General features: G+C 41.3%; 2 protein-coding genes across 6 annotated transcripts in view; one reads left to right on the plus strand and one right to left on the minus strand.

The window, feature by feature from the left end:
- The window catches only part of Rnf125 (ring finger protein 125), a 78,168-nt gene extending 78,020 nt beyond the window's left edge, over positions 1–148 (minus strand). Inside the window, exon 1 of the mRNA XM_035440264.1 lies at positions 18–148. The gene's annotated coding sequence lies outside the window, so the exon portion shown is untranslated. The remainder of the gene's footprint in view (positions 1–17) is intronic.
- A 163-nt stretch (positions 149–311) lies between these two features.
- The window catches only part of Trappc8 (trafficking protein particle complex 8), an 80,404-nt gene continuing 60,959 nt past the window's right edge, over positions 312–19,756 (plus strand). For 4 of the 5 annotated variants that reach the window (XM_027400541.2, XM_027400542.2, XM_027400543.2 and 1 more), the window contains exons 1-2: positions 312–791; positions 12,113–12,307. In XM_027400541.2, the coding sequence (XP_027256342.1) occupies positions 635–791; positions 12,113–12,307 (352 nt within the window). In that variant the 5' untranslated portion in view covers positions 312–634. Of the gene's footprint in view, positions 792–12,112; positions 12,308–19,756 lie in introns of those variants that run through there. The other variant, XM_035440265.1, reaches the window with a different exon arrangement.

Genomic DNA, 19,756 nt, shown 5'->3' on the forward strand with positions numbered 1-19,756 from the left:
TTACATCAGTTGCTTACTGCAGCCAGATGAGATCTTTAGGGACACCAAGAAGGTCAGGCCTGCGAGAACAGCCATCACCTTGACAGCTTTGCCCAGCACCAGCCGAAGAACCTGCCCAAAAGGTGCACTCCCGGCCCACTCAGCCCCGCCCACCGGCCTCATAGCCCCGCCCCCGGCCAGTAGGGGAAACCCACGCGTCACAGTATTTCCGGTCCCAATCTTCCTACGGGCTTCCGTAGCTCCCCGTTTGCTAGTCATCAGCTCCGGCCCCGCCCACACCGCGTCTTTGACACTGTCACGTGAGGGGCGCGCGGGGCCTGCCGGGAGTAGTGCTGCCGGCGGGTCAGGGTTCGGCCCAACATGGCGGTTCCTGTCGGAGAGTGACCAAGGCTTTGCCGTCGGGAGGACTGAGCGGCGGTGGTCGGCGTCCCCACCTGCCAGGGTGGGATGCAAAGCTTCGGGGAGCGCTGAGCGGAGGCAGGGAAGGGCCGAGGCCCTGAAAGCCGAAGCAGCGGCGGCGACGCGCAGTCGGCTGCAGGCTCCGGAGTGGGGCCGCACCCGGCCGGGCAGGCGGCGGCGGCTGCGGCAAGCTCGGCTCCGAGGCGGGGCGGAGGCCGGGCGCCCGGCCGCGGCCATGGCCCAGTGCGTGCAGTCGGTGCAGGAGCTCATCCCCGACTCCTTCGTGCCCTGCGTCGCCGCGCTGTGCAGCGACGAAGCCGAGCGGCTCACCCGCCTCAACCACCTCAGCTTCGCCGAACTGCTCAAGCCCTTCTCTCGCCTCACTTCCGAAGGTACGTGGTGTTCTTCCTCGTCCATCAGGCTAAAGCAGAGCCGTGGCCGAGAGAAGGAAGTTGGGAGCAAGTAGAGGACAGAGGGGCGGCGGCCCGGGGCTGCGGCTGTCAAGACCGCGCGCTCCTGGCCGCCCCCTTTTTCTAGGCGCTTTCTTCCTCGGACGAGCCGGGTCATTAAGTCCTGAAGATAAACTGGAGTCCTGACACAAGGGAGTCGAGACTGTTGTTAGCAGTCACCGAACGGGATTCGGCACTGACTGTAGACAGTCAAGGAAGAAAGACGCAGCCTCCAAAACGGAGTTTAAGAGTGAAAGATCTGTCATGTCCCCTCATCGAGTGTTAAATTGGACTTTCAAAGTTATGTTTGTTCATGACGTTCGTCTAGCCTTGGGGTTCATCTCTGTCTGAACTTCTTTTTGGCTGTTTACTTTTCCCCTTTTGACCATCCAAACAAGTTCTTAGCTATACAGCAGTTTGCCCAATCTCAAGAAAGCAAACAAAAAGTATTACATGAATAATAAAGGATGGGGGCTGCGATGTAGCTCAGGTGGTAGAGTTCCTTCCTAGCATGCTGGAAGCCGCTGTGGATTGGATTCTCAGTACCACACACCTGGCGCACGCCTGTGATCCCAGCACTCGGAGGTAGAGGCAGGAAAATAAGTTTAAGTCTTTGTTGGGCTATGTAGCCTGTTTGTGGCCAGCAGGCATACATGAGACCCTATCTAAAGAGGAAAAAAAAGTAAGAAAAGCTAAAAGAAAAAAGATGACAAACAGTAAATTGTAGTAACAATGTAGATGTTTCAAATTATCTAGATTTATGAGGTTAGAACAGTCCAAGTCCTTTTCATATTGATGGTTAATCATAAGGAACATATTCATATTTAGAAATTATTTTCTTTTTTCCAGCTTTATTATTTATTTTTGTTAATTTTTAAGTGGGTTTCACTCTAGGTCAGGATGATTTGTAACTCATTGTATGTATGTATGTATGTATGTATGTATGTATGTATGTAGCTTGGCAGGTCTCAAACTCCAGGCAGTCCTCCTGTCTCAACCTCTTGATTGTTGAGATTACAGATTACAGGCTTGAGCCACCATAACTTGCTCTTTCTCCAGCCTTTGATTTTTTTATTAAGGAAAAAAATAAGTCATACTTAAAATTCTATTCAAGGGGCTAGAGAGATGGCCCGGTGGTTAAAAGTACATATAGCTCTCTCAGAGGACTGAAGTTGATTCCCGCCACTTGTGGGAATCCAAGTCTCTGACACGAGTGAACGTGCATACACACACACACACACACACACACACACACAGAATTTTTAAAGTTAAAAATTTTTATTTAAGTATGCTTTTAAGTGTGGTTTACTTGCTATATTTTAAACAGGACATAACAAAAAAGCAGGTAAAGTTCCTTGGGAACTTAAGAGCTGTTTACTATGAAGGATTCTCTTATAAACTTTTATCAAATAACTGTGTTGTTTATCCATAAAAATTAGAGCTATATTGTAGGTGCATGTGTTTATATGCCTTAGGCAGTCTTTAGGAGATTTGCTGCTTAGCTTTCCTTTTGAGGTCAGGGAGGAAGGAGGTATCCAAAAAACAAACTTTGAAGGGCAGAAAGATGGTGCAGTGGTTAAAAGCACTTGCCACTCTGCATGGTTCCATTCTCAGCACCCACTTGGCAGCCTGTAACTGCCTGAACTCCAGTCCCAGGGGATCCAGTGCTGTCATCTGGCACAGCACTGCCCATAGGTGATGGGCTTACATACATGTAGGCATTCATACACATACAACTAATTAAAAAAGGGTTTTTTGTTGTTTGAGGCAGGGCTGGCCTTAAACTCAGATCTGCCTGCCTCTGCCTCAACCCCCCACTACTATTAGGATTAAGTATACCACGCCTGGCTAACCCAAACTTTGAGAATTCTTGGATTCTCTTCAACTCTTCAGCTTAAAGTTTATTCAGCATTGCAGTTTCTCCCATGTTCTAGAGCAGTGGTTCCCAACCTTACTAATGCTGTGACCCTTTAATATAGTTCTTCATGTTGTGGTGACCCCCAGCCATACCATTATTCCATTGCTACTTCATAACTGTAATTTTGCTACTGTTATGAATCGTAATGTAAATACAACCCCAAAGGGGTCTCAGTTCACATGCTAAGAACTGTTGCTCTAGAGTTATGGAGAACTTCAAAACTGCTGGATTTGTAATTCTTCTTTTGTGGTGGAGTTGATAGGTCTGAATATTAGCTCTGACTGACGTCTGTTTCTCACTATACCCCAATCTAGCTTCAATGTTGAGATCCTCTTGCCTCAGCCTCCTGAGTACCAGGGCTACAGATGTGTGTCATCATGCCTTGTTTCAGTTTATAGCCTTCAACTTCCCCTGTCCTAGTACTGAGGTTCAAATCCAGGGTCCTACACATGCTAAGTGAGGGCTATCTCACTGAGCTATGTTTCTTACAAATTCTTAAAAAATGAGCACTTGGAAGTCAGTTGACTTTGTGGGTGCTCTTTCCTATTGTGTCAAGAAAAATAATACTGATATCTGAGGCCTGTTTTATGTAGCTTTTCTTTTATCCACTGAGTCTTTCATTGTTACTTCCACTTAATAATTATCTTTATTGTTGTTATTTTGGGACAGGGTTGGTTATGTAGCTCAAACTGGCCTTAAATTCACTGTGTAGCCCAGGCTGGCCTCTAGCCCACAATGATTCTCCTACCTTAGCTTCCTACGTGCCAGGATTACAAGTGTGCATTACCACCTGGTCATTATTAGTCTTTTAAATTTGAGGACATTGAGGTATAGAAATAATAGCTTATCTGCAGTTTTGTATCTAGGCAAGATTTAAAAACAGTCATCGTGACTCAAGATATTGTGATCTGAATCGTTAGTCATCTAATTTCGTGGACATGCTTAAATTTACTTTATATTGGAGAGCAAAGTTTCATGTTACCCAGGCTGGACCTGAACCCCTGATCTTCCTGCCTCTGTGTTCTTGGTATTAGGATTGCAAGCATGTGCCACCATGTCAGGCCTTATGTATATAGTTAAAAATTTTTGGTGAGCACAATAAAATATATAATGAAAAAAACAGTAAGTGATGTTTTCTCTTTTCTTTTGATGCTGAAGATTGAACTTGGGCCTCTTGCACTAACCTTGTTCTCTTCCAGTTAGGTATATTCCCAGCCCTGGTGGGATTAGTTCAAATAATGTAACTTATTTGACCCATGTATTTCCAAAGTTATGGAAGATTTATTTTAATAAGAATCCAATATAAAAGATATAAATGGGAGGTTTTACATTCTTTTTTGTTGCAAAGTTTTTTAAATTCAGTGTGGCTTTATGCTTAAATATTCTTTTTTTGTGAGTAGATGCATTTTAAGGACTCCATAGGCCTTCTATGGTGGTGCTGCCTTCATTGGACAGTGCAATGATGGTGTGAACTTCTGTCCACTTGTGTTTCTCTTGCTGCATGGGAAAGATTGATAGAGAGGTGGTAGAAAAACAGTCACTGCTTATTCAGGAGTTGGGAAAGGAATGATGTAGAATGGTGTCTTAGTTCCTCCTGTTCCTGTGATAGAATACTCTGACAAAAGCAGCTTAAGACACCGAAGGGTTTATTTTGGTTTACAGCTGAAGATATAGTCCATCAAGGCAAAGAAGTAAAGACAGCAGGAGCCTGAAGCATCTGGTCACCTTGCATCCACAGTCATTACACGAGTGATTACAAACTAGAGCTAGCTCTTGTTCCCCATTTTATACAGTCCAGGATTCCTTTTAGGGAGATAGTTCCCTCTACCATCAAGATGGATAACTATCTAATCAAGATAACCCTCCAATGGCATGCCCAGTCTTCAGGTGATTGGAAATTCCATCAGGTTTTGCAGTTAAGACTACCATTAATTGGTTATATCAGAAGGTATAACCTGTAGTCAGTGGTTAGGGGAGAGTAGCAGGAAAGCTATCTTGTGGGGTACAGAATGAAGAGGCAATGCCTCAAGTTTCAGGAAGGGACTTCTAGATTTCTAGTTGTAAATATGAGGCAGTCTTGAGTTCTTAATTAAGGCCATTTTGGCAGATCATTGAGTTTGTAGTTTTTTAAAAGTTTAAGCTGTCATGGTACATGTCTATAATCCTATTGCTTTGGAGGCAGGAGGATTGCTTGCTTGATGCCAGGTTGAATTACATAGGGAAACACTCAAAAAAGAAAAAGTTCAAAGATGATTAAGATAGAGACTGTGGTGGCATCATAAAAAACTTGATCAAACATGAATTAGGGAGGGGGCTGGGGTGCATATGGGAGGGGTTAGGGGAGGTGGAGGTGTGAATATAATTAAAATACATTGTATGCATGTATGAAATTTTCAAAGAGTTAATGGAAATAATTATATTTAAAAATTTGGTGAAGGCAGGTGGATCTCTGAATTTGAGGCCAGCCTGGTCTACAGAGCTAGTTCCAGGGCAGCTAGAGCTGTCACACAGAGAAACCCTGTCTCAAATAAAACAAAAAAACAAACAAACAAAAAAAATTGACGATACACCTCACTGCTTTTTTGTTGTTGGTAAATAAAGTTTTGCTTTTTTTTTCTTTATGACATGTGTGTCATATAGCGATTAGAGATTCTTCAAAGATTGTTTTGTTTTTTTTTTCTCGTTAGGATGTAGGTCATGAGAATATCACTTTAGGTAGTACAATTTCAGTATCCAAGTAAAACAAGTTACATTTTCTTTTTAAAAAGATTTCCTTTTATAAGTATGGGTGTTTTTGCTTGCATGTGTACCTGTGCACTACAAGCATTCATTGGCAGCAGAGGTCAGAAGAGGAGTTTGGATCCCCTGGAACTGGAGATACAGAAGGTTAATAGCTGCCCTTCAAGTGCTGGCAATTGAAACCTGGTTCCCTGGAAGAATTGCCAGAACTCTTACTGAGCCATCTCTCTAGCCCCAAGTTAAAATTTCTTTACTCAGAGAAAGGAATCCTGGAGACTTACCTTTAGGCTTCAGTAGAAAAACACATAGTTTAAAGATAAACTGAAAAGATGATTACTAGAAGAAATTTGAGTGCTATTTTTTTATAGGACCTTAAAAGTAGCTATTAGCTTTCATATGCATATATGTCAGCCATTTAAGGTTCCTTGAACATTTTTAAAACCTAAAAAGAATTAAATGCACTGAATATACCAATAAAGCACAATTAAGTGATTTTTGAATGTATTCTCCCTGTGTGTTCCAGTTTTAACTTGTATTCACTGTTCACACATTTTGTGATCCTAGTACTTTTTTTTTAATGTGGTGCTGGAGTTTGAACTGGGACCTTATGACACTAGGGAATGCCTGTTTACTCTTTTTTTTTTGTCCTGTTTACTTTTGTAACGAATAATGTAGATATCAATATAAAACAAACTCAACAGCTTTTTTGGATGTTCTCTGTCATACTGATGTCAGGGCTTTTCTTTTTTTCTTTTTTTTAAAACTTTACAGGGCCTTTGCATTTATCTATCTGTCTGTCTGTCTGTCTATCTATCTATCTATCTATCTATCTATCTATCGGCTTCCAGTTTTAATTTTTTTTAAGTGGGATTCCTGTGTGTTGTAGAGTATAAGTTAAAGATGTGTTACATTTGTTTATGTTATGGAACATTGTTTAATGATGCAAAGATGTGTTGCATTCTTGAATGTTGCATTTGTTTAACTCTGTGAAGCTGTGTTACTTTGCCTGTCTAAAACACCTGATTGGTCTAATAAAGAGCTGAACAGCCAATAGTTAGGCAGGCAGAGAGAATAAATAGGAGGAGAAGTCTGGGAAGAAAGAATCAAGCAAGAAAAAAAGGAGAGGACTTCAGGGACCAGCCACCCAGCTACACAGCAAGCAAAGGAGTAAGAAGTAAAGAAAGGTATATAGAATAGAGAAAGATAAAAGCCAAGAGGCAAAAGATAGATAGGATAATTTAAGTTAAGAAAAGTTGGCTAGAAATAAGCCAAGCTAAGGCAGTGTATGATTTATTTGGGAACTGGCTGGTGGGTCCCCAAAGAGTGGAAGAGCCAAGAGTAAAAATAAAACCAAATATAACTGTGTGTGAATGTGAGTGTCGCTGTGCCTAAATGCATTTTTATGCTTTCTCTTTGGCTCTCTTTGTTTAGTTGTCTTGTCATATTCAGATTTGTTTGTTTTTATTATCTTACTGTATTTTAATTTTCCTTAGCTGCCTCTTTGTTTTCAGAGACAGTGTAGATAGAGCTGGATAGGAAAGGAGATGAGGAGGAATTGGTGGGGAAGGCAGCAGGAGCACCAGAACTGCTCATAGCACATCTGTGCTTAGGAAGCAGAGGCAGGAGTGAGGTGCCCAGCTCCCTTTCTCCTTTTCATTCATTTCTGAGATCCTAGCCCATGGTGCCACCATATTCAGAGTGGCTTTTCCTCCTTAGTTAGCCCAGTCTCAACTCTTGTCATAGTCGGGTCCAGATGCTTGTCTTCTAGATGGTTCTAGAGCCTGTCAAGTTGACTATCAGTATTGACTACCACACATCTTTCCCTTATCAACTTGATACCCACATATATAACATTAAACATTTTAATCTTTATGTTTATGACTGCTGGCCTGTAAATGTGTCTATGCACACATAGATTCATACAGTACCCTCAGAAATCAGAAGAAGTCTGATCCCCTGGGACTGAAGTTACAGATGGTTGTGGGTCTCCATGTGAATGCTGGGAATTGAACTCAGGTCTCTGAGAAACAACTAGTGCTCTTAACCATCCAGTCCACCCCCCAATATATCACTTTTAAGCTATAACCTTCTGTCTTTTGTTCCTATAGGCGCATAAAGGTACTTGATAATATAAAATGCATTCAGTCTTAATTCAAAAGTCCTTATAGTTTTTAACAGTACAATACTATTCTGAAGTGCAAAATTTCTTCTGAAACTCTAGTGATGTCTTCACAGTGAGCCCCTATAAAATAAATTATAAAAACAGCAACCAGATAACTTCCAAGGTGGGATGACACAAAATAAACACTCCCATTTCTAAAGGGAAGAATCAGGATATGGCAAGGACAGTTTGGGCCAAGGCAAGATTGGAATCCAGCGGGGCAAACATCAAATCCTACAGCTCTTTATTGGGTATCTGGGACTGTGCTCCAGATGGCTTGGGTAGCTCCACCCTTCCTGGTCTGTCACCTGCAGCATGTACAGTCTCTCAAACCAGTTTTGCCCCATTCCTGTAGCTTTCCTCTGCAGATATTCCATTGCCCTGGTCTTTTTGTGGCATCCCAGGATCTCCCAGTTTAGCTTAGGCTTCACATAGTAGTCTCTTAGGCTCTCTTAGCAGGGACTCCAACACTTGCCACACATTACCCTGCCTCAGTGGTGTTTTAGAACATTGGCCTTCCATGTCCACTCTGGCAACTTCCACGCCGGTGAAACTAGTACCATGTGTATGATGCTAATCGTTGCCAGCTTGAGATATAGCTTAGGCCCCCTAGACCATAGTTGAATTGTTTTCTGTGCCTTCCAAAATGACTCTGGGGAGACAATTTTCTCTATAGTTGTTTTTGAGCAGGGCACCCTTTAAGTAGCATTCTGTTTAGACTCTTTTAAGGGAATTTGGATAGTCACAAGATGTAGTACTAAAAGGATGGAGTCTTGCTCTCTGGGCACATTTCCTATTGTTTAGTTCAAGACAGGTTTCTCTAGAATTGTGCCAATCTCTTTAATAATACATCTCCTCACCAACACGGCTTGTCTCAACTTTATTTTTTTTACACTCACATATTTCTTCTATGTGTCTATTTGTATATGTGTAGGTGCTTGTATGGAGGTCAGAGGTTCTCTCCTTCCAACATGTTGGATCCAGGGATCAAATTCCAGTCTCAGACTTGGCAGCAAATGCCTTTACCTGCCAAATATCTTGCTGACCCCTTGTCTTTGGCTTTAAACTCCCCTTTCCCAACAAACAGCATGTTTTCTCTACTTGTTCTCTCTCACTGTAGACCTGGCCAAAAGCAGGGTGTAGTAATCAAGACACAGCCTGGATGCTATCTGGCTAGATATTTTCTCAGCTAACCAAATTAATTCCTTACCTTTGAATTCAGCCTCACCAAAGGTCTCAGGACATAGGCAGAGGCAGTCAGACTCTGTCAAGAGTATAAAATGAATGGCTTTTAGTCTAGTTCTCAGTGGAGTCCTTGTTTCCCTTTGAAACCCCATAAGCGAGGTCTCCACTGCTAATGTTTTTCTTGGCAACCTGATTTTCCAAATTCCCACCGCAGTGGCCTGTTAAACTCTTCTTACAACATTCTTGGGCTTTTTAAAGCCTAGAGTTCTAAGCCCTTTGACATTCTTCCTATGAATGAGTCTCAGAGGCCTAACAATCACACCGTCAGGTTTATCACCACAATAGTTCCACTTCTGCTGTCAGTTCTGTAACTAGTTACATTTTTCATTGTTATGACAAGTACCTGATAAAAATATCATAAAGGAGGGAGAATTTATTTTGGCTGACTTTTCAGAGTGTATAGTCCATCGTGGGAAGACATGACAGCAGGAACAGGAGGCTGTCTGGTCACCTCACATCCATAGTCAACAGAGAGATAAATGACCTGGGGTGCTCAGTTCACTTTCTCTTTTTTTATTTAGCCTAAGCCCTGAGCCCATGATGTGATGCAAGTCTGTATTCAGGGTGGGTGGTGGGTCTTCTCACTTCCCTGAATCCATTCTAGAATCAGGCATATTCAGGTTTGTCTTCTGGCGATGCTTATTGTGGGAAAATTACCAATACGGAGTCAGGTAGAAATATAAGGGTATTTAATAGGGAAAAGCCTTACTTACAGAGCAACCTAGCCAGCTGGCGTGGTAGAGGTCTGTACAGCAAGAAGCAAAGAGAAACCGAAACCGAAAACGCAGTCCCACTACATCACTCTGACCACGCCCTCACAAGCCTGGTCAGGCACACCTGTAGCCAGCCCCTAAGAAGGCGTGGCTACAGCTTTCCCTACAGATGCTAGATCCTGTCAAGTTCTCAGTATTAACCATCACAACTTACTACTATGTTGATGTAGCTAAGTAATTAATCTCTTAAGGTTTGAGGGAGTGTGTGTGTGTGTGTGTGTGTGTGTGTGTGTGTGCACTCATGTGTTTGTAGTTTGAATCCAGGACCTGGAGTGTGCTAGGAAAGCATACTATAGCACTGTTTCCAGCCCTCAAGGAAGGTTTGCTACATTTTTGGCTGCTTATAGTTTTTGTCAATTATGGAACAACCTTAAGGAAAATACTTGAAAAATATATTCCTAAAGGTTTCAGAGGTATATCATAGCACTCTGGCAGTTCTCTTTTCCTTTATTTTTCTCTTCCTTTTTCCCGTTTCCTTTTCTGTGTCATAATTATACATTTGGAAAGTTTTAATTATTGAGGGAGGTCTGTGTGTATTTAAATGAGAAAACAATAATCATAGATGAATGCAAAGAATACAATTACTATTCATCTCCACTGTTCATCTAGAAAATGCAAAACTTGCTATCTTTTAAAAGCGGTGTGTGTGTGTGTGTGTGTGTGTGTGTGTGTGTGTGTGTGTGTGTGTGTGTGTGTATGTATGTGCGCGCGCACCTGTGTGCACCTGCATGCTCCTGCGTGCGCAGGGCAGAAGAAAACCTTCATTGTTTGTCCTTGTCTTCCACCTTGTTTGAACAAGACTCTCCTTGTTTACCCCTGCATATGCTATGCTAGTTGACCTGTGAGTACCCAGGATCCTCTTGTTTCCAACATCCACATCCCTATGGGAGTGCTAGGATTATAGACATATGGAATTGCACATCTGGTTTTATGTGGATTCTAGAGATTCAAACTGCATTCCTTAGCCCTGTGTTTGCTTTTATTCTTTTTCTTTAAAATTATTTTCAGTTAGGTTTGAATCCTCTTTCTTTCTCTTGGTTTTGTTTCCTCTTTAAACAGTCAGGTCAGCTACTATGAGTATGTTTTGCACATACACTTAAAATTAATTATATTTTAAATTATTTTGTATTTGTGTGAGTGTGAGTATATGCATGCCGTGGTGTGCATGTAGAGGTCAGAGGACAACTTCAGTACTTGGGTTGGGTCTCTCTTCCCATCTTGACTCTGTTCAGGTCATCAAATCTTTTTTTTTTTTTTTTTTTTTTTTTTTTTTTTAGAGACAGGGTTTCTCTGTGGCTTTGGAGGCTGTCCTGGAACTCACTCTGTAGACCAGGATGGCCTTGAAGTCACAGAGATCTGCCTGCCTCTGCCTCTCAAGTGCTGGGATTAAAGGCGGCAGGTCGTCAGATCTTTACTCTCTGTTCACTATCCCACATATGTTATTTAAAATACACATGCAAATATTCATGAAACATGCTATTTGATATTTCATTTATTACTATTTATTTTTCTGTTGAGATGGTGCTGCATTTGTAGTTTGGGCTGGCTTTAAACTTATAGCAAGGCATTCCTTTGGCCTGAGTTGCTTGAGTGATTGAATTACAGTTATGGGCCACAACATCTGGATATTATTTTAATAATTTATAGTCCTTTTTTTTTCTAACCTCTGAAATGTATCCCTCGCTATGTAACCCTGGCTTGCTTGGAACATGGTTTGTAGATCAAGCTGCCTTGGAATGCCTCCAGAATGCTGGGATTGTAGGTATGTGTTCCACACCTGCATAAGCTTTATGTTTTTAGGTTTAAAATATTAGAAGTATCTGAGGAAGCACAAGACATTTAGAAATTTAGTTTGTAACTGATTGAATTATAAGCCTAGATGTATAAATGCTTGTTGGGTGCTGGGCATGGTTGCACAAACCTATAATCTCAGCATTTGGAAGGCTGAGGCAGGAGGATCACTGTATGGTCAAGGCCACCCTGTCTTGATACAAAGATACAAAGCGAGAAAAGTGTCTGGGTACTTTTGTGGGTGGTGTTTTTGGGCAACTCTAAGTGTAGGGGAAACTGGACCTATAGGGAAGGTATAACCTGTAGCATTGTGTGAGAGGGAAGGAATATTTTTTCCCCTTTGACAGTCTCATATAGCCCATTCTGACCTTGAATTACTAGTCCTTCTGCTTACGTTTCTAGGTGCTGGGATTATAGGCATGTGCCACTATGGCTGGCTAAGAGGAAGGAAGCTTATGTATGGTAAAAAGGTTAGATAATTCTTTTCGTTCGGTAAACCAGTTGTATTCTGAAAGAATATTCTTTTAATTCTTAGTTTCTGATTTGAGTTTCCTTTGTGTTTGAAAACCATTAACCCAATTTTGGCTTATGATACATTATACCAAGTTAATTTAAAATTTTTCTCTTTTTTTAAAAGTTCACATGAGAGATCCTAATAATCAACTCCATGTAATTAAAAATTTGAAGATAGCAGTAAGCAACATTGTCACCCAGCCACCTCAGCCAGGAGCCATTGGGAAGCTTTTGAATGATGTCGTTTCTGGAAGCCAGCCTGCAGAAGGATCAGTCCCTAATGTGATTTCAGCAGGGGATTATGACCTTAACATCAGTGGTATGTAACAAGTGTTGCTGTTATTTTTTTTTTTTCAATGAAATTTCTTTTGTTAGGAGAATAATTCTCTGTCTTGGAGACATTCCCAGGAACTTCTTTGTTTTACTAGCAACCGTAGTAAACAACCTAGGGTAATCAGTTAATCAGTGTTTCATGATAAAACTAACAATGGATAACAGATTTTTTTTGTATGATTTGATATTGTTACTAAATGAAAGGCATGCTGTTATACTTTTAATCTTGTGAAGTGTTAAGTGAAAATGTTTATAAAATAGATGTAAATGCATAGTTTTATTAGTGCTTTTTACACTGCTTTAGATAGTGAATGTTTTCATGATAAGACTGATAAGGAAACTAATACATTAATATGTAGAGTGACTTAATATTTGATATGGTTATTTGCCAGTATCCAAATGTCTTTGCTTATTAAAAATACATGAGGTGAATTCTTAAAAGGAAAATATTAAAAGTATGTTAATCTAATTATAATTTCTCAACTACTTAAAAACTGCAGCTTAAATTTTTTTCTTTTTAGATTGGTCTAATTTACTCTTGACACTTTTATACTTCCTAATTGTATAGTTAAAGATCTTCCTGTGCCAGTGAGATGGTTAAGCTGGTATAGTGTTTGCCATGTGAGCCTGATGACTGGAGTCTGAGGCCTAGAACTCATGGGGATGTGGTAGGAGAGAATTGACTTTACAAAATTGTCCTCTGACTTCCACATAGGCTCTGTGGCACTCACGCACCCCCTATGCATTAATGATAATAACAATATAATAATAATAATAGTAATAGTTGTAAACTAGGTCTTGCTGCCATATATAGGTAATTACTCTATAGGTATGTATACTTAGAAATATGTGTAGAATTACTGTGTTTTAGTCGGCCATATCTTCCTTTACTATTAATTTTTATTTAGCAACATAGATTAATCTGATAATTTCATTGTATCTTTTTTATTTTATAGTGCTAGGATTTGTCCCAGGGCCTTAAACATGCTAGTCAGTCAGTCCATCATTGAGCTATACCAGTCAAAAGAATTTCAAGTTTTAGATACAGGGTTAATCAGTTTTTGGCATACAGTATTTTAAAGAGATGGAAAATTGGCATATTTACCTGAGAAATGGTAGAATTTGACAATTGTTTTCTTGCCAGTGTTGTAGTATGAAAGGCAAGGAGTCAGATGCTAGTGTTTTAATCTTTGAAATGACAAGCCCTGAGTTAATGGGGTAATTGAGGTAGGCTACAAAGTTTGGGACTTTGTCTCTATGAAAACATAAACTTGACTAGACTATTTTCTTCTTCCTGTTGTCCCATCCTTCCCTGGTCTCCCGTCTATCTCCTGTCCTCCCACTCTCTCTCTCTCTCATTTTCTTGCTTTTTTTTTTTTTTTTTTTGGAGACACAGACTCACTGTGTAACCCTAAATGGCCTGGAACTCACAGCAGTCTACCTGCCTCTTCTTCATAAGTGCTTGGATTAAAGGTGTATACCATCATGCCCTGTTCTTTCTTTCTTGAGGGAAGGCTTCAAGCTTCAAGGCTTCTGTGTAGCGAGGATGCCCTTGAACTCCTTGATCCTCCTGCCTCTACCTCTCAAATGCTAGGATTTTAAGTGAGTACAACCTCTTTCAGATTCTGTGAATCTATTTTATAAGATCTTTCTCTTGTCTTTTTTCTTCTTTTCCTGGAGACAGTGTCTTTGCTGGCCTAGAACTTATGACAGTCTTCTTGCCTTATCCTTTCAACAGGCCTTCAATGCTAAGCTTAGCTAGGGTCTTTCTATATATATATATATATATATATATATATATATATATATATATTTTTTTTTTTTTTTTTTTTTTTTTTTTTTTTTTTTACAGTGTTCTGCTCAGGCCAGAAGAGGGCAACCGGTCACATTGTACAGATGGTTGTGAGTTACCATGTTGTTGCTGGGAATTGAACTGAGGACCTCTGGAAGAGCAGCCAGTGCTCTTAACCTCTGAGCCATCTCTCCAGCCCCTTAGCTAGGGTCTCAACATTTTTGGTTTTCAAATTTATTGATTTCCTGATATGTACTTTGCACTGATACATAGAGATGTATAAGGCATGCTTTGTAAGCATATAATCTAAAAAGACCATTATTAGTCATCATAGTACATTAATGTTTGTAGTAGAGATGGTCTATCTGCTATGCCAAAGTGCTAAGAGGATAGGAGAGAAATTGCCTAATTGTGTATGGAAAATGGTTTTGTGGGTTTTTGTTTTATTTTTCCTTTTTATTTTGGAGACAGAGCCTTGCTAGGTGTCTTAGTTGCTTTTCTATTATAAAGGCAAAACACCACGACCAATGCAACTTATAAAAGAAAGAAAGCATTTAGTTGGGGGCTTGCCTACAGCTTCAGAGGGTGAGCTTTAGTTTGGGAGCATGCAGGCATGGCACTGGAGCAGTAGCCGAGAACTTGTATCTTGAAGTAACAATTGTGAGGCAGAGAGATGACTGGACTGATGTGGGCTTTTGACTCCTCAAATCCCTCCTTCCCCCAGTGACATACTTTCTCCAACGAGGCTACAACTCCTAATCCTTCCTAAACAGTTCTATCAGCCTGGGATTAAGCATTCAAACCTGTGAGTCTGTGGGGACCATTCTCATTCAAACCACCACACTGGGTTTCCTAAGCTGATAAACTGACAGGCTGACTTGCAACTCAGCATACAGCTCAAGCCAGTCTCCAACTCTTGTTCATTTTACCTTCAAAGCCTGCCCCCAGTGACACACTTCTTCCAACAACATACCTACTCCAACCAGGTCCCCTCCCCAATAGCGACAGTCCCTGTGAACCGATGGGGCCATTTTCATTCAGATTACCACAGGTATGTACTACTATATCCAGCAAAGAATCTAGTTTTTTACTCAAAGTAGTTTTCTCACCTCCAAGGTCTTTCTCCCTTTTTCTTTTAAGGAAAGTAACAACGATACATGTACATAGATAGACTGCTTAGAAGACATGGAAAGAATAGTAATTCTATTCTTTGCCCTGCCAGCTTCTTTATTGTTTCTTATGGTGTTATATTTTCTCGTAGTGTTTTAGACTTATGTGTGTTTTTTCCTCAAATGTATGTGTGCGACATGCATGCTTGGTGCCTGAGAAGGTTGGAGGAGGGCATCTATCCTCTGGAACTAGGGTTACTGATGGTTAGTATAACATCGTGTGGGTGCTGGGAATTGAACCCACATTCTCTACAAGAATCATCCATCCAGCTGCTCTAAATTTCTTTTTATTATATTTATATGTATCTGTATGAGTGCACAAGTGTGGAGGTCAGAGGGTAAGTTGTTGAAGTTGCTTCTCTCTTATTACCATGTGGGTCCTAGAAATTGAACTCATATTATCAGGTGTGATAGCTATCACACTAGCCTGATGCTACATTTTCTAAGTCATTTTTTTCTTGTCTGTCCTTCCATCCATCCTCGACAGGGTCTCACCCTGCAGTCTTGCTTGGCTGGAACTTGACATGTAGACAAGGCTGAATTTGAACTAACAGAGATCTGCCTGCCTCTGTTGCCCAAGTGCTGGGATTAAAGGTGTGAGCCACCACATCTAGCTATAAGTAGCATCTTTATATTGGTATCCATGTCTTTTTGTGGTTTTTCGAGACAGGGTTTCTCTTTTCTCTGTGTAGCTTTGGAGTCTGTCCTGGAACTAGCTCTTGTAGACCAGGCTGGTCTCTAACTCATAGAGATTGGCCTGCCTCTGCCTCCCAAGTGCTGGGATTAAAGGTGTGCACCACCACTGCCGGTTGGTATCCATGTCTTAATCAGTTTTAAATAATTAATAAGGACTTAGTTAATTTTAGGGAAGGGGTAATTATTTTCTCCAGTTTTTCTGCATTATCTAATGTTTCCATAATTTCTGCTAATCATTGCTTACAATATTATGGCTAAATATTGTTCACTGCAGGGCCAATTATTGGGCGTGCTTTTGGTTTTTTTCAGGTGTTAGTAATTGTCTTAGTTAGGGTTTCTATGGCTGGAATGACATACCATGACCAAAATGCAATTTGAGGAGGAAAGGGTTTATTTGACTTAAACTTCATATTGCTGTTCATTATTGAAGGAAGTCAGGACAGGAACTCAAACAGGGCAGGAACTTGGAGGCAGGAGCTGATGCACAGACCATGGAGTAGTGCTGCATACTGGCTTGCTTCCCCTGGATTGCTCAGTCTGCTTTCTTTTAGAATTCAGGACCACCAGCCCAGGAATGATGTCACCCACAATGGGCTGGGAGCTCCTCCATTGGTCACTAATTGAGAAGAAGCGTAAGTGCTAGAGCTCACAGAGGCATTTCTTCAACTGAAGCTCCTTTGCATCTGATGATTATAGCTTGTGTCAAGTTGACATACAACCAACCAGTACAACTGACCCCTTGTCAACTTGACACACGAACACATCACTATTAAGCCACAACCCTTCCTTTCTTATTTATCCCCAAGATCTCACATTAAAAACATAAATAACTTAAAAGTTCCATAATCTTTTCACATTAAAATTTTAGTCCCTTTAAAGTAGCCAATCTCTTTTAAAATCCAAAGTCTTTTCAAATTCAAAATCTCTCAACTATGGCATCCAGTAAAATACTTTTTTTCTTTCAAGAGGGAAGAATCAGGGCACAGTCACAGTCAAATCAAAGCAAAACCAAATTCCATCCATCAATGTCGGGATCCACTCAAGATCTTCCTGGACTCCTCCAAAGGGCTTGGGTCAATTCTCCAGCTCCACCCTCTGCAGCACACATGCTGCTGCTTCTGTTCTTGGTGGTATCCCATGATACTGGCATCTCCCAAATGCTGGAGTCTTCTGCTGCAACTTTCAACAATAGCCTCTCTTAAACTCTCTTCATGGTGCCAAGCCTCAGCTTCTTTGCAGGACCCCTTCAGATCTGGCCTTCAACTGCCACTGAGGATGCACCTTCACCAATGGCCTCTCCTGGCCTTTCACAATACCAAGCCCGGCTGTGTTCCATGACCCCTTCATGCCTTCAAAACCAGTCCTACCTGGGTGACGCTTACACATTACCAAGTCTGGCTACCAGCACGACACTGGTGTCAGCTTGTCTTAGTTAGGGTTTCTGTTGCTGTGAAGAGACACCATGAGCATGGCAAATCTTATAAAGGAAAACATTTAATTGGGAGTGGCTTAGTTTCAGAGATTTAGTCCATTATTGTCATGGCAGGGCATGGTAGTATGCAGGCAGACATGGTGCTGGAGAAGGAGCTGAGAGTTCTACATCTTGTTCTGTGGCAGTAGAAGGAAAGACTGTATATTGGGCATAGTTTGAGCATATATGAGACCTCAAAGCCTGTGCCCACAGTGACACACTTCCTCCAACAGGGACATACCTCCTAATAGTGCCACTTCCTATTGGTCAAGCATTCAAACACATCAGTTCATGGCAGTCATACCTGTTCATACTGCCATGCTCTACTCCCTGGCCCCCTTAGGTGTGTAGCCATTACATAATGCAAAATGTATTTAGTTCAACTTTAGAGTGCCCATAGTCTCTCTCAGTCACAACACTGTTTAAAAGTTCAGTCTTTTCTGAGATTCATGCAATTTCTTAATTATAATCCCCTATAAAATCAGAATAAAAAAGCAGGTCACATATTTCCAACATATAATGGCACAGGATATACATCCATTCCAAAATGCAGGAAATGGAACATAGTAAGGAAATACTGGACCAAGCAAGACTGAAAACCAGCTGTACAAACTCCAAACTCTGCATCTCCATGTCTGATGTCAAAGTGCTCTTCAAATCTCCAACTCCTTTGAGCTTTGTTGACTGTAACATATTCCTTTCTCTTGGCCTGGTTCCACCTGTTAGCAGTTTTTCTGGGCAGGTAACCTACAGCTCTGACATCTCCAGTGTCTTGGGGTCTCCAAGGCAATCTAAGCTTCACTTTTACAGCTTCACATGATGGCCTCTCTAGACCTCCATTCAGGGCTATACCCCTGTAAATGGAGGTTTTTCTGCCCTGCCTTGTCCCGCAGATGCTTTAAATAATCCCTCATATGCTTAATATTAATTATGGAATGTTTGGCTGATAACTCAGGCTTACTGCTAACTAGCTCTTATATTTAAATTAACCCATTTCTGTTTATTGCCACATGGCTGTGGCTTTACTGGTTCTGTGGCATCTCTTCTTGGGCGGCTGGCCTGTGTTTCTCTCCCAACTCAGCCCCTATTCACCTGAGCTATCAGCTTGATTGTTCTGCCTAACCTTATCCTGCCTTGACATAGGCCAAACAGCTTTTATTATATTAACCAATATGGGAGCAATACATAGTTACAGCATATAGAAAGATCATCCCACAGCATACCCCTGACACATGCCTGGCTTTCCTTGGTCACAGAGGGAGGTTCCATAAACTCTTATATCCTGGACTCTAAAGCCAGAACCACATGACTGAACTGCCAAGTTCTGCTGCTTGCTGAGCCTGGAACATGGCCCCCTCATTCAATTACATCTTCACTAGATTTCTGTTTCCTGTGGTTTCCTTCACTGCCTAAGTTTGGCTGTCCTGAAACTTGATCTGTAGACCAGGCTAGCCTCAAATTCAGAGATTCACCAGTCTCTGCCTTCTGAGAACTGGGATTAAAGTACTGAAATTTCTGTGTGCTCCACCACTCCTGGGCCTAACTTCCTTTTCACAAGTTGGAAGTTTACCTGGGTGTCATCTTACTCTGAGGCTACCACATCCTTTATTCCATTTAATATCTTTAATCTGTGTATCTCCTTGAATACAAGATTAAGCTCATTCTACTTCCTAGTGCTTCTGTTCTCTTTAAATTGTATATGTTGTATTTTCCCTTGCCTAGCTTGCTCATAAGAGTAAACATTAATAACCATACAACATAGTCTGTACTAGGCTGTTTTACTTTTTTCTTTGCTGGGTCAAGACCAGGCTGGTGAAACCCATAGAAACAGCTGACCTCAACAAGGGGGAGCTCTTGGTCCCCAGACTAATAGCTGGGAAACCAGCATGGGACTGATCCAGATCCCATGAATGTGGGTGTCAGTGAGGAGACCTCGGAAATCTATGGGGCCTCGTGTAGTAGATCAGTACTTATCCCTAGCATAGGTGTGGACTTTGGGAGCCCATTCACATAGAGGAATACTCCCTGAGCCTAGACACACAGGGGAGGGCCTAGGCCCTATCCCAAAGGATATGACAGATTCTGAAGACCCCCTATGGAAGGCCTCACCCTCCTTGGGGAGCAGAAAGGATATGGGATAGATAGAGTGTTAGTTGCGGGGGGGGGGGCAGAGGAGGAGAGGAGAGAGAGGGAACTGGGACTGACATGTAAAACAATCTTGCTTCTAATTTAAATAAAAAGGTTTTCTTTGCTAATGCAATTAATCCAAATCTCTTCACTTTAGAAGCAGCCACATTCTTAGCCAAA

The sequence above is a fragment of the Cricetulus griseus genome, chromosome 2 (assembly GCF_003668045.3).
Source record: "Cricetulus griseus strain 17A/GY chromosome 2, alternate assembly CriGri-PICRH-1.0, whole genome shotgun sequence".
In the NCBI taxonomy this organism is placed as follows: Eukaryota; Metazoa; Chordata; class Mammalia; order Rodentia; family Cricetidae; genus Cricetulus; species Cricetulus griseus.